Source organism: Mus pahari, chromosome 9 (assembly GCF_900095145.1).
Source record: "Mus pahari chromosome 9, PAHARI_EIJ_v1.1, whole genome shotgun sequence".
NCBI lineage: Eukaryota > Metazoa > Chordata > Mammalia > Rodentia > Muridae > Mus > Mus pahari.
The window spans coordinates 42,881,229-42,893,686 of record NC_034598.1 but is presented as its reverse complement, the minus strand read 5'-3'; the positions used below and the strand labels follow the sequence as shown (position 1 = coordinate 42,893,686).

Here is a 12,458-nt window from a genome sequence, read left to right as displayed (position 1 = left end):
CACTGAGCCATCTCACCAGCCCAGTCATCCTGTTTTTAGAAACACTGTCATATTGTTGAGATTCTTAGAAAAAAATTTAGGTTATATGTATGAATATGTGTACACACACACATATCTAGGAAAAGCAGAAGGAAGGCTTTAGAGTCCCTGGAGCTGGAATTATAGGCAGTTGTGAGCTAACCTGATGTGGGTGCTGGGAACTGAACTCAGGTCTTCTGCAAAGCAGCAAGAGCTCTTACCTGCTGAGCCACCTCTCCAGCCCCGACTGAGACACGTTTCTCTTCCTTTCTTGCTGGCACTGTCATGGATCCTCTCTGGGCTGCCTCTGGAGATCCTTGCAGATGTCCCTGGTGCTGGACTGTGGGCTGTTTCCTCTTTTCCCACCCCACGTGTTTTTAAGAGCCTGTCACTATGTCTGAAGGAAGCAGCCATGTCCATTCAACTGTATGTAGCATCGCTGAGGACCTGGAGAACAATGAATTACTAGGACAGTTGGCATTCCTGGGCCTGCCCTAGTTCTGAGATGGGTCTTACTCACTGGCCTGTACTCCAGGGCAATCCTTAGGTAATAGTTTGGATGTCTAACTCTTCCAATAACCAGATACCAATCTATAGCCAGAGTAAAACATTTGCTAGCTAAACTATTGGAATTAGAAAGGCCTACTGTTTCTCACATTCTTTCCTTTTAAACCTCTGTTTGCTTTATGGTGTTCTGCTTTCATGGAATTCTGTGGGGGGTGTCAGATCCCCAGGAACTAGAGTTACAGACAGGGGTGAGCTGCCATGTGGGTGCTAGGAATTGAGCCTGGGCTAAATTGGAAGAACAGCCTGTGCTTTTAACTGCTGAGCTATCTTCCCAGCCCCTCTCACATTTATTTTTATGCTACATATCCATATAATCCATATAGTAGACATATCTTTTTCTTGAATATAAAAATCTTAAATTTCATGCAATTTCTTTTTTTTTTTCTCTTGGTTTAAAAATAAATATGGGTCAATTTAAAATCTAAAACTAAGCCCAGGCCAAGTTTTGTAGTTGAATGAAAGGATTACTTCAGTGTGGACTTCTGGGGGGATGCCAGGCAGGGCTCTGGATACAGTTAGAGTCGCTCAACCTCTTCCCTGTTCCTTCATCCTGTCCTCTGGTTCCTCCACTCAGGGCTGGTAGGAGAAGCTCTGAGTAAATAGAGGCAGTACCAGGATGGTCAGGAAGCCACTGTGCCCACTGACATGGAGCTAAGGTGCCCACCGTTCTGCAGCCTGCAAGCATCAAGGTGGCTGCCTTACTCATTGTCCACCTGCACAGGACCTCCTGGGCATGGTATGATGCTGTGTACAGCCACTGATATCATGATCTACATGAGTGTGTTTGTGGGAGCCGCCCCATCTCAAAGCACTAGCTGACTGGTGGGGCGGTGGCCTGTGGTAGCTGGTTGGGAAGCTGCTTGCTCCTGCACGAGACCTTGAAGTCCTGGGCAGGAGCTTTAGTTAGGTGAGGTGCCTGCAGTCAGCATCTTTCATGATGTGTGTTTGTTTAGATGGTGCCAACTGGCTGACTTTTTTCTGCCAGCCGGTGAAGAGCTGGAACGGCCTGGTGCTCCGCAAGCCTATAGACATGGAGAAGCGTGAGTTGATACAGAAGCAAGAAGCCACTCTGCTGGACCTGCGAAGCTACCTGTTCTCCCGCCAGTGCACCTTGCTCCTCTTCCTACAGCGGCCCTGGGAGGTGGCTCAGCGCGCCCTGGAGCTGCTGCATAGCTGTGTGCAGGAGCTGAAGCTCTTAGAAGTGAGTTGGTTGGCTTCTCCTCCCACTCACCTCCTTCTGGGAAGTGTGGGACCTTATGGATGTGTGAGGAAGCCAGTGAGTGGTGGGTTGAATTGTAATCTGTAGTGAAAGAAAACTCTTAACCCTGTAGAGAGTAATTCCCTTAGGGGATGCTGATCTCTTCACTGCCTGGAGTCATGCCCACTGGAGTCACATGGTAATCCAGTGACCTATTCACCTAGGAAGTTCACATATGCATACATAGAACATTAGATCCACAGCACCATTTCTCAGTGGAGACTTCCAAGGTGTTTGACCCAGAGCTATAGGTATTGTTATATAACCTTCATCATCTACACCCAGGGGCATCCCATGCCCTGCTCCAGACTTCCCAAGGAATGGTTGTTATGAGGCCCTGATAAACATGTGGAGAGTCATAGAAGTCATAGTACCCTTGCTGTGGCCACAGCTGACTGAAGCAGCTTAGAGGAAACACTCTTGGCTTACAGCTTTAGAGATTATCAGTCTGTCCTGACAATGACAATGGTGGAGGCTCCTCACATCTCAGAGAGTCAGGAAGCAGAGAACAAGCTAGCACTGAGACCAGTCTGTAGCCTTCAAGACTGTCCCCAGTGACCTACTCCAGCAGCAAGACCCCACCTCCTAAAGGGAACAGTCTCCCACATAGTGCTGCCCCTGGAGGAAAGCTTAGAACGTGAGATTGTGGGTACCAGCTCAGCTTCAAACACAGGGGTAATTTGCTCCATTAGCTAAGACGTTGGTTTGTCGCTATTTCATAATACAGTAACATTTTTGTATACCCATAATATTAAATGACAGGCCCAACATGTTTTTCAAATAATCTTAAAAGATTTATGCAACTTGTATGAAGAGAGTGCGTGCATGAGGTTGTGGACCTATTGCTTCCCACCGTACTCCTTTACCACACTCTCCTGGGGCTGGAGAGACAATGGCTCAGCAGTTAAAAACACTGGCTGCTCTTCTGGAAGTTTGATTCTCAGCACCCATGTAGTAGCTCTTAACCATCTATGACTCTAGTCTCAAGAGAGCCAATGACCTCTTCTGCTCTCATTGAGCACCAGGCACACACATGGAGTTTATAGACATACCTACAGACAAAGCAAAACACTCATTCATGTACTGTGGTTAAAAGAATGTTTAAAAAACAAACAAAAAGACATGGTCTCTCACTGAACTAGAAACTTACCATTTTGGCTAGGGTGACTGATTAGTGAGCTTGTAGGATCTACATGTCTCCATCCCACTCCCTCCTGTTGCTGAGGTGACATCGTGTGAAGGTATGCCTGGCTATGTCTGTGGGTCCTGGGCTTTGAACTCAGGTCCTCGCACCTGCATTGGAAGCACTCTTGCCATTGAGCCATCTCCATGGTTCCTTCTTTTTTTTTTTTTTTTTTTACCTAATTATTTTTACCAAATTATTTTTCTTACCTTAAATATGTTACCAAGTAAGTAGGAGAAATAATCTTCAACAATGAAACATGATTCTTCTGGACACCTCTGGTGACACTGGCAGGGAAACTGCTTTAGTAGCTCTGTACTGTCCTGTTCCAGATGAATCTCTTGTTTCCCCAGTGTGTACCAGGGGAGATGGCACGTTAGCCTAGGCTCATAGACTCGCAGCCTGGAGTAAGGAGCCTCCTGGTTAGCTGAGGGTGCTACCATCCCCAGAGGGCATGCTCTTTTGGGGTCTTAGTGCTGCCCCCTTGGTGTGGTCTGCTCTGATGAAAGCCGTGAGACTCTGAGGGAACTTGTTCTGTGCTTGATGCAAGTGAGTGATCTGACCCTTGAGAGACTGGCCATGCTCTCATCCAAAGCAATCCCGTGGACACTTCTGGTTCTTCCAGCCTCTTGCAGATTCTTCATTGTCTGGGCTCAGGGTATCTGAAGGAAAGCTGTCAGGAGTCTGTCTCATAAGGACAATGTGGCCTACACACAGTGCAGAATTCACTTCTGTTTCACTTTAAGTAGAGCCAAGTAGCCAAGTCTGACCAAAACTAAGATATCAGCTGCAGGATAACCCATGTCAGTCATTAATGCTGGACATATTCTGTTTTACAGATTGGGGCAAGGTGCTTTAAGTTGTTTGTAATGGGTATGTGCTTTCTTCCCGCTGTCACTAGCTAACTGCTTTTCCCTGCTTACTTTTCTGGATGATGTTCCAAGCATCTCAGATGTTGTAAGGAGTCTATTGTGCATGCTCTCGTGTGCATCTGCCTAAGCTACAGGAATTCTTTAATTCTGGTACCACTCGATCTGTTGTAAAGCAGTCAGCTGTCATTGTTGAATGTCATTGATGTCCTTTTTGAATAGTCTATTCCTAGTGTGACCATATAGTCACCTGAGGTCTTGGTACTCCCCTTTAGATAAATATAGCTAGGCCTCATGCCAAGCCAGGTGATAGCTTTTCATAGGCGTGTGTGTGTGTGTATGTGTGTGTGTGTGTGTTATATGAATATTTGCCTGCATATATGTCTGTGCACCACATGTATGCTTGGTGTCCTTGGAGGCCAGAAAAGAACATTAAATACCTGGGGCTGGGTTATAGTTGGTCACGAGACACTGTATGAGTTCTGGGAGTTGAACCTAGATTCTTTGGATGAGTAGCAAGTGCTTTAACCTCAGAGCCAACTCTCAAGTTCCCATAGGTTTTTCCTAATAAGATATTAAAATTAGGTAACTGAAAATTGTATACTAGCTAAGTCCTTTATAATCACCGAACACGTGACTCAAAGATACATTTGTACACAGATCCCTCCTGTCTGTGGCTTGTGATAGGTTACCATTCTGTCTGGTTGTGGGTTATGGCCACGTTACACTGTCTGAGAGCTGAAAGCTATGGGTTTGTGCTTACAGCATCCTCATGTGCCTATGCTTGCACCCTCATAGGTCTCTGTCCCTCCCGGTGCTCTGGATTGCTGGGTCTTTCTGAGCTGTCTGGAAGTGTTACAAAGGATAGAAGGTTGCTGTGACCGGGCCCAGATAGACTCCAACATTGCCCACATGGTGGGGCTGTGGAGCTATGCCATGGAAAAGGTACCTGCCACTGGATGAAGGGTCTGCATTGTCTAAGGGTACCTGTGTGTCACAAAGCACGGGCAGTTTATTTAGACTATCGTGGGTAGTCTCAATGTCTTCACAGTGAGTCTGGACACAGCCACGGGGTCAGAGCTTTTAGGTTCTTGCCACTTCTTCAGCAGATGGCAAACAGATGGCCCTTCAGTGTCAGGGCCGGGATTGGGCAGGGAAGAAGGCGTGGTGGGCAGCAGTGTGTGGAGATGCAGGGGTCAGGGAAGAAGGTGCAGTGTGTGGAGATGCGGGTGAGCCAGTGTGTGTTGTGGGTGAGCTGCAGGGACAGGGTGCGTTGGGGAGTGGCTGCACACAGAGCAGTAGTCAAGAGTGGGGCACATTAGCTGCATGGCAGGGAGAGGATTCCTGATGCCAGCTCTGTCCCAGAATGAACCAGAAAAGGTGTGAGCTCACAGCAGTCCATGTAATGCAGTGTAAAATTCAGACAGGAATCATTGAGATAAAGCTAAATTCATCCACAATGAGCAGGCATCAGGATTATATATTTACTACATTTGTGGGTTGCCTGTTGACTTACAGCAAATGGATTAAAATGATGTGTTTCCTTCAACAGCTAAAGTCCTTAGGGTACCTATGTGGACTTGTATCAGAAAAAGGGCCCAACTCAGAAGATCTCAACAGAACGGTTGATCTTTTGGCGGGACTAGGAACTGAGAGACCTGAAACAGGTATGGTTGGTGCTGAAACACAGTAGAGAATGCCCCACTGTCAGGTGGAGCTCAGGGCAAGTGTGTGGATCTGTATGTGCCCCATTCAAAAGTCATCTCCCCATTTGAGGGTTTTGTAAAGGATGCTTCTAAGAAATATAATCTCAGAGAACAGTTTGTATCACACTGCCAAGGCATAAAAGTCCCATAAGAGTCTGCTGAAGTCATCACTCTGAGGTCTGAAAGTGAGGGTAACTCGTACGACCGACCATTCATGCTGCTGAGTAAGGATGCTCACTTGTACTGTCTTTCAGCCAACACAGCTCAGAGTCCTTATAAGAAGCTCCAGGAAGCACTGTCCTCAGTAGAGGCCTTTGAAAAGCACTACTTGGTAAGTATGGCGACTACAGAGCCGTTCCCCTGGCTGACTTGGTTCTCCCTCATGGCCTTTTGAATGGGATGAACTGGTACTTTAGAGCCTTATTGTTAGCTTGAGGAGTTTATTTGGTATAGTTTATTTGTGTATAAAGACTGGGGAATTGTTCACATGTTCCTTAGTGCCCCTGAGATCATAATTAGGCAAATACAGCATGGAAATACTTAAAATTTTGTTCAATATGCATTTTCCCCTTTAGCAAATAGAAACTGCAAGAGTAGATCATGAGTACTTTCTGTTGTCAAAGTGCACATTTGTGCTCGAGGAGAGCCGTCGTGCTTGGTCCCAGAGAGCAATGCAAGGAAGGTGCCAGCTCAGGCCCCAGACTGTGAGCTGGGGTGCATGTGCAAGTCTGTTGTGGTGTGTGTCCCATTTCATGAGCTGGAAGGACGCATGCTAGGAAGGGTGTCCTCAAACAGAAACAGTGAGGGACCTATGCAGGCTGTGCTGTGTGAGCTCGTGTGCTTCATAACACAGGTGCAAGGTATGCACTTTGAATGGACATTATGGTATGTCATGAGACAATTTGAAAGTCGATCTGAAGTGAGAACTGTTACTCACAGAGTCTCCCTGCAACTTTGGGTACAGTAAATATAAAGCGTGCCCTAAGAGTTCAAGTACAGGGTTAGAGGGAGGTCTCAGTGCGTATGGGCATGTGCAGCGTGTGCAGAAGACCTGGGTTCCTTTCCCAGGACCCACATAAGAGGCCTGAACTCTAGCTCCAGGGCATCCAAGTGCACACACCTTCAGCTCCACATACATAAAATTAAAAATAAAACACATCTTAAAAATAAATTCAAGTACGTAATTGTGCTCTTTTACCTTTTCACAGGACTTGTCTCATGCCACCATTGAGATGTATACAAGTATCGGGCGGATTCGATCTGCCAAGCTTGTTGGAAAAGATCTGGCAGAATTTTACATGTAATTGATGGTGAACTCTGATTTTAAGCATTTCACACATTTATATAGAGAGTTAATGTAAAGTTTATATAACTTGGTAGATGGAAACAGGTAGAATCCACTAGCCAGTCATCTTTGAGTTTCTTTCAGAGCCATGTGGGGGTTTTGGCTTATTTGGTTTTTGGTTTAATGGTTGTTACTGATCTTTGACCTGCTGTATTTAATTATCTTTAGTGATACATATCCAGTTATGCATGCATAAAACATTCTAATTTAATGAACAATGAAAAAGTATCTCAGAGCCTGCCTCCAGGGTAGGTAAGCTGCATGCGGTCATGTAGCTTTCTCTAGAGTGCGTCACAGACCCACTGGAAGCAAGTGGGTGGGACGAGCTGGGAGAGAGCACAGAAACCTGCTCTAGCATTAGAGATTGAATGTGGCAAAACTGATCTGCTGAAGAAAAGCAAGCGTGGCCTGGCTCAGTGGGGTTCAGCTTCAGAGCTCTGCAAAGAGTTATCATTTATAAAGGGGAGGGGAGCTTGTGTACTGAAATATGTACTTAAGGGAAATCTTAGTAGATGAGACAAAAAAAAACTGGTGTGGATTGCTGCTGGTTAGGGGTTTTTAGATGCCTACTTGACCCCAGGTTTTCTGGAGCAACCATCCCTCACCTAGCTTATGGTGTGTGGCGGGGGGTGGTGCTGGAACTGTGAGCAAGTTCAAGGGGTCATGCTCCACTCCTGCAGTCTTCCGGTGCTGTGAGTTTAATGCACTTGGCCACTACAGAATCCGGAGGCACAGATTCCCAGTGTCAGGCACTGGCCTGCTGGCTAAGACCCAGAGACTCAATTCACCTTTACCACATACTAGCTAAATGACAGTTGGCCTTCCTCTTCTTAAGGTTCTCCAGATTGTATAGGATCACTGAATACTTAGAGTGCTTCCTAAGCCTAAAGGTAGCTTGTATCTGCCCAGTCATAGCTGACCTCACTCTGTGGCTGGACTATAAAGACTGTTGGCATGGGTCAGTATGGCATGTCTCAGCTAGTTACCAGGGCTTTGGACAAGCCCTTCCCTTCTCCCAGGCCAGGCTGTCCCACCTATCAGTAAGAAAATACTCTTATCCACTGACCTGAAGTGTAGCTAGGAAAGGTGAGTGATGCGTCAGATGCCAGGACAGTAGCATGGTGCCACTATAGTCCACTGCCCAGATGCTGCCCAGGCTGTCTCTATGGCTTCCTCCTAGAAGGGGTGGGAAGGCCTGTGGGTGGATTGTAAAACCATGCTAGTGTCATATGGACATCTTCAGTGCTGGCCCTTGTGAAGCCCAACAAGCTTCTATTTGCTAACTTTGCAAGGAGGAAACGGTCGCCACAGAAGGCAGAAATGTATCTTCAGGGAGCTTTGAAAAATTACCTGGCTGAGGGCTGGGCCCTGCCTGTCACACACACAAGGAAGCAGCTAGCTGAGTGCCAAAAACACCTTGGGCAAATGGAAAAGTATCCTTTGAGACCAGTGTTGCCATAAAACAGGAAGCAACTGTGACCATATGGTAGTATTGCCCACAACTGAGTATGCTGGCAGCTCATAGTGTACCTCACGGGGGTGGGGTGAGGGTGGGAGTCAGGTGTACCTGTAGAGCATAGATCAAGTGTCTACTCTTTTTTTAAATCTAACTTTGAGTTTCTAATAGTGTTTAAAAAACAAAGACAGCTGTTCTTTGGGCCATGCTTTGAAGGTAGGCAAGGACATCTGAAGCTCCTTTGCCCCAGCATCCTCCTCAGGAGATCCTCCCTCTTAGTCCTCCTTCCTAGTCCTCCATCCTGGCCCTTAACTCACCACTTCAGCTACTTGCAGACCAGCAGTCTTCTGGCCAGTGATCATCACCTGACGGAGGAGGAGCGGAAGTACTTCTGCCAGGAGATCCTTAGCTTTGCCAGCCAGCAAGAGGACAACCCAGGTGAGACTGGTAGCCAATCCTGTGTGACAGGATTTTCAGTATAGTGTGAAAGGAGGAGAGGGGTGAGGCCAGGCTGCCTGCCTGTGAGACATAGCTGAGGGTCTTTGTCTCTCCAGAGCTTTTTCTTTGCTGAACCTAAGTGAAGCTCCGGACTTCACCCAAACAGGTCAGCATGCTTCTGTGACGGAGAAGAGTGCAGTTTCTCACACGAGAGGCATTCACAGGGACCTGCAGGGCTCTGATTCTTGCCTGAAGTCCCAGGCTCAGGTCTCTCTGATTATATCTGAGTATTTCCACAAATTGCTGTAATTTTTGTTTTATTTTTTTAAGACTTGTTCTCACTGTGTGGTCCTGGCTAGTGTGAAATTAGCTGTGTAGACCCACCTGGTCTTATACTTGAAATAGTCCTGTTGCATCTGCCTCTCAAGTACTAAGCATGCGATATCATACCTGTGTGTGTGGGGGGGGTGGTCTGTATGTCTGTGTGTGTGATGTCTCTGTGTGTGTGTCTCCCTCTCTCTGTATGTGTCTCTGTATATGTGTGTAGGCCAATGTTGAAGTCAGGATATCTTTCTTAATCACTTCACTTATTTTTGGAGGCAAGGTCTCCCACCGAACCTAGAACTTGTTGTTTCTAAACTGACTGGCCAGAGAGCTGCTGCACTTTCCCTGTCTCTGCTCCCCGGTGCTGCAGTGGCTTTTATGTGGATGCTGCAGTTCCACACTGAGCTATACATGAATGCATGCCAAGCACTTAACCCATGAAGCCATCTCTCCAGACCCACATACAGTATTTTAATGGAGTTCAATGAAGAGCCACATATCACTTAATTCTTGGCACATATATTAAGTTTGGTTATGTGTCTCAGTTCTTTTTTGATTTAGAACATTTACTCTCATTTTTTTTAAGACACTAGCACTTTCTTTTAACTATAACAGCTTTGCTGAGATATAATTTATATTTCATGACTTCCTATTTGAAGCATACAATTCAGTGGCTTTTAGCGTATGCACAGATGTGTGTATCCCCTGGTACAGTCCACCTGTTACCTAGAACGAAACCGTATACTTGCCTTTCCAGTCCCCGCAGCCACCTCCTTTCTGTAGACTCTTATTACAGGAAGTCTCTTGTAACTGGCTCCTTTGACTAGTGTTTTCAAGGCTCATGGTGTGTGGCATGAGGTGCTACACCACTTCTTTATTTCTAAGACATTGAGCCAGCTGTCATTTAGACCAATTCATCTTCTGGAATCTGTTCCTGGGTCTCCATCAGGGAGCCTCCAAGTTACAGACTGGAAGGTTAGATTCGGGGTAAGTGCTTAGAGGAAGACACTTGATGATTTTGTGTGGCCAGATGAAACGTAAAAAGTTTTGCTCCTTGTATTTAGTTGACTAAGAGCCCTTTTAAGAGAAACACTGTTACTCTCCCTTCAGGTTGCCATTATAAAACACTGTGGCAAGAGCCTTAACAGGAGGTGTTTGTTCTGAGCTGTAGAGGCTAGAAGTGCAGGGGCAGTGTCTTAGTTAGGGTCTTACTGCTGTGAACAGACACTATGACCAAGGCAACTCTCATAAGGACAACATTTAATTGGGGCTGGCTTACAGGTTCTGAGGTTCAGTCCATTATCATCAAGGTGGGAACATTGTAGCATCCAGGCAGGCATGGTGCAGGGGGAGCTGAGAGTTCTACATATTCATCTGAAGGTTGCTGGCAGAATACTTCCAGGCAGCTAGGATATGGGTCTTAAAGCCTACACCCACAGTGACACACCTTCTCCAACAGGGCTACACCTTCTAATAGTGCCACTCCCTGAGCCAAGCATATACAAACCTTAATAGGCAGGTACAGTAGGTTCATGTTCTGGTGAGGGTTTCTTCTTTGCTGTATCCTTACATACAGTGCAGAAGACAGCAAGCACTCAGGATGTCTTCTCGTAAGTGCCACTTGACATCTTTTTGTCTGATTAACCTCCTAAAGACCCATGTCCAAATGCCACAGATATGCATGCAGCGGGTTATATATGTCCATCAGTCTGTAGCAACTTCTCTACAAGGTTCTGGCTCCTGGGTGTGATCACAGGCTACAGAAGTGGATTGCCCATCCATCCATAGAGCCATCCAACGATGTTCTCAGCAGCATCGTATGGTTTGCTTTACAGACATCTCTGCATGTTGCTGAGATGGCCATGATGGGAGTGAGGATATTCCCTCCTGCTCCTTGGCCCCTCTGTGTGAGTAGGAGTTCTGAAAGCATTTGTCCATTCCTTAGGTCAGTTGTGGCAAGTCTGCTTTAATTTATGGGCAGACTTCGGTCGGTCGGTTGGTCAGTTAGTTGGTTGGTCTTTGAATGGGCTCAACTCAGCCACAGCCATAGTGATAGCCTCAGCTTCCCTGCTAAGCACATTTCCTCTGAGCCCACCCCCCAGCCACCCTTTAGGTCATCAGGACTATTCAGTGGTTCCGCAGCACTGTACCATTCCTAGAAAGGAAGACACAGGACGGTGTAGAGAACACTGGGTTCTCACCCATCTCCGTGTCTGTAGAGTGCCCGCTGTGGGCATCTGTCTTTCTACTTTCTCCATAGACTGGCAAATGCCAGGACTAACTTTCAGGGGCACAGTGGAGCACTTGGCTTCTTTACTGGAAAGTTTCTAAAAGTTGCTTGGGAGGCTACTTGGGTCCCTTGTGGAGGAACCTAGGAATCGGACTGCTGACCAGTCTTATTTTGAAATTGAGGGAGCAATTCCTCCTAAAGTTGCCAGAGCAGCTGTGGAAATCTTCACTGCTGTTAATTTGCTCATTCCTAGAGTTGTAGAAACCTTTGTTTAGTCTGCTGTTATGATGGAAGGAGTGTGGGAGGTTGGGGGGTTTGCACTCTGTCCTAAGTGTACCTGAGCTGACAGTACACTGCCTCCCAGTGCCAGCAGGAGATGTGGTTCAAGTGTGGGACATGGTGTATGTTTGCAGGTCACAAGGTGGTACTGCCCATGCACTCGTTTGCAAGGCTGAAGGATCTCCATTTTGACCCTCCCAATGCTGTGGTACATGCGGGTGGTGTCCTGACTGTGGAGATAACGGTATGCAGCCAAATGCCCATCCCTGTCCATGTGGACCAGATTGCTGTCAACGTCCACTTCAGCATCGAAAAAAACAACTACCGGAAGACAGCCGAGTGGCTGACCAAGCACAAGACTTCCAATGGAATCATCACCTTCCCAGCTGAGCCCTCACTGTTCCCTGCATCTCAGAACAGCCTGCCCGCCTTGGAGTTGTCGGAGATGTTGGAGAGAAGCCCCTCTGATAACTCGTTGAACACCACAGGCATTATCTGTAGGAATGTCCACTTGCTCCTAAGGAGGCAGGAGAGTGGCTCTTCTCTAGAGCCGCCCTCAGGGTTGGCCCTGGAGGATGGGGCCCACGTGCTGAGGTGCAACAGTGTGACCCTGCAGCCAGGTGCCAACAAGATAGCCTTCAAGACCCAGGTATGGACTGGGCTGGGCTCGGGGCAAGGCCCTCAGTGGGTGGCGATGGGGAGGGAGCCTGCAAGTGCTGTGAGGGCGATGGGGAGGGAGCCTGCAAGTGCTGTGAGGGCGATGGGGAGGGAGCCTGCAAGTGCTG

General features: G+C 47.2%; 1 protein-coding gene across 1 annotated transcript in view; it reads left to right on the top strand.

The window, feature by feature from the left end:
- Trappc10 (trafficking protein particle complex 10) overlaps nucleotides 1–12,458 on the top strand; it is a 57,216-nt gene that overhangs the window by 27,351 nt on the left and 17,407 nt on the right. The window contains exons 7-14 of the mRNA XM_021205022.2: nucleotides 1,539–1,786; nucleotides 4,694–4,840; nucleotides 5,448–5,562; nucleotides 5,856–5,932; nucleotides 6,810–6,901; nucleotides 8,239–8,379; nucleotides 8,728–8,840; nucleotides 11,808–12,322. Of these exons, the coding sequence (XP_021060681.1) occupies nucleotides 1,539–1,786; nucleotides 4,694–4,840; nucleotides 5,448–5,562; nucleotides 5,856–5,932; nucleotides 6,810–6,901; nucleotides 8,239–8,379; nucleotides 8,728–8,840; nucleotides 11,808–12,322 (1,448 nt within the window). The remainder of the gene's footprint in view (nucleotides 1–1,538; nucleotides 1,787–4,693; nucleotides 4,841–5,447; nucleotides 5,563–5,855; nucleotides 5,933–6,809; nucleotides 6,902–8,238; nucleotides 8,380–8,727; nucleotides 8,841–11,807; nucleotides 12,323–12,458) is intronic.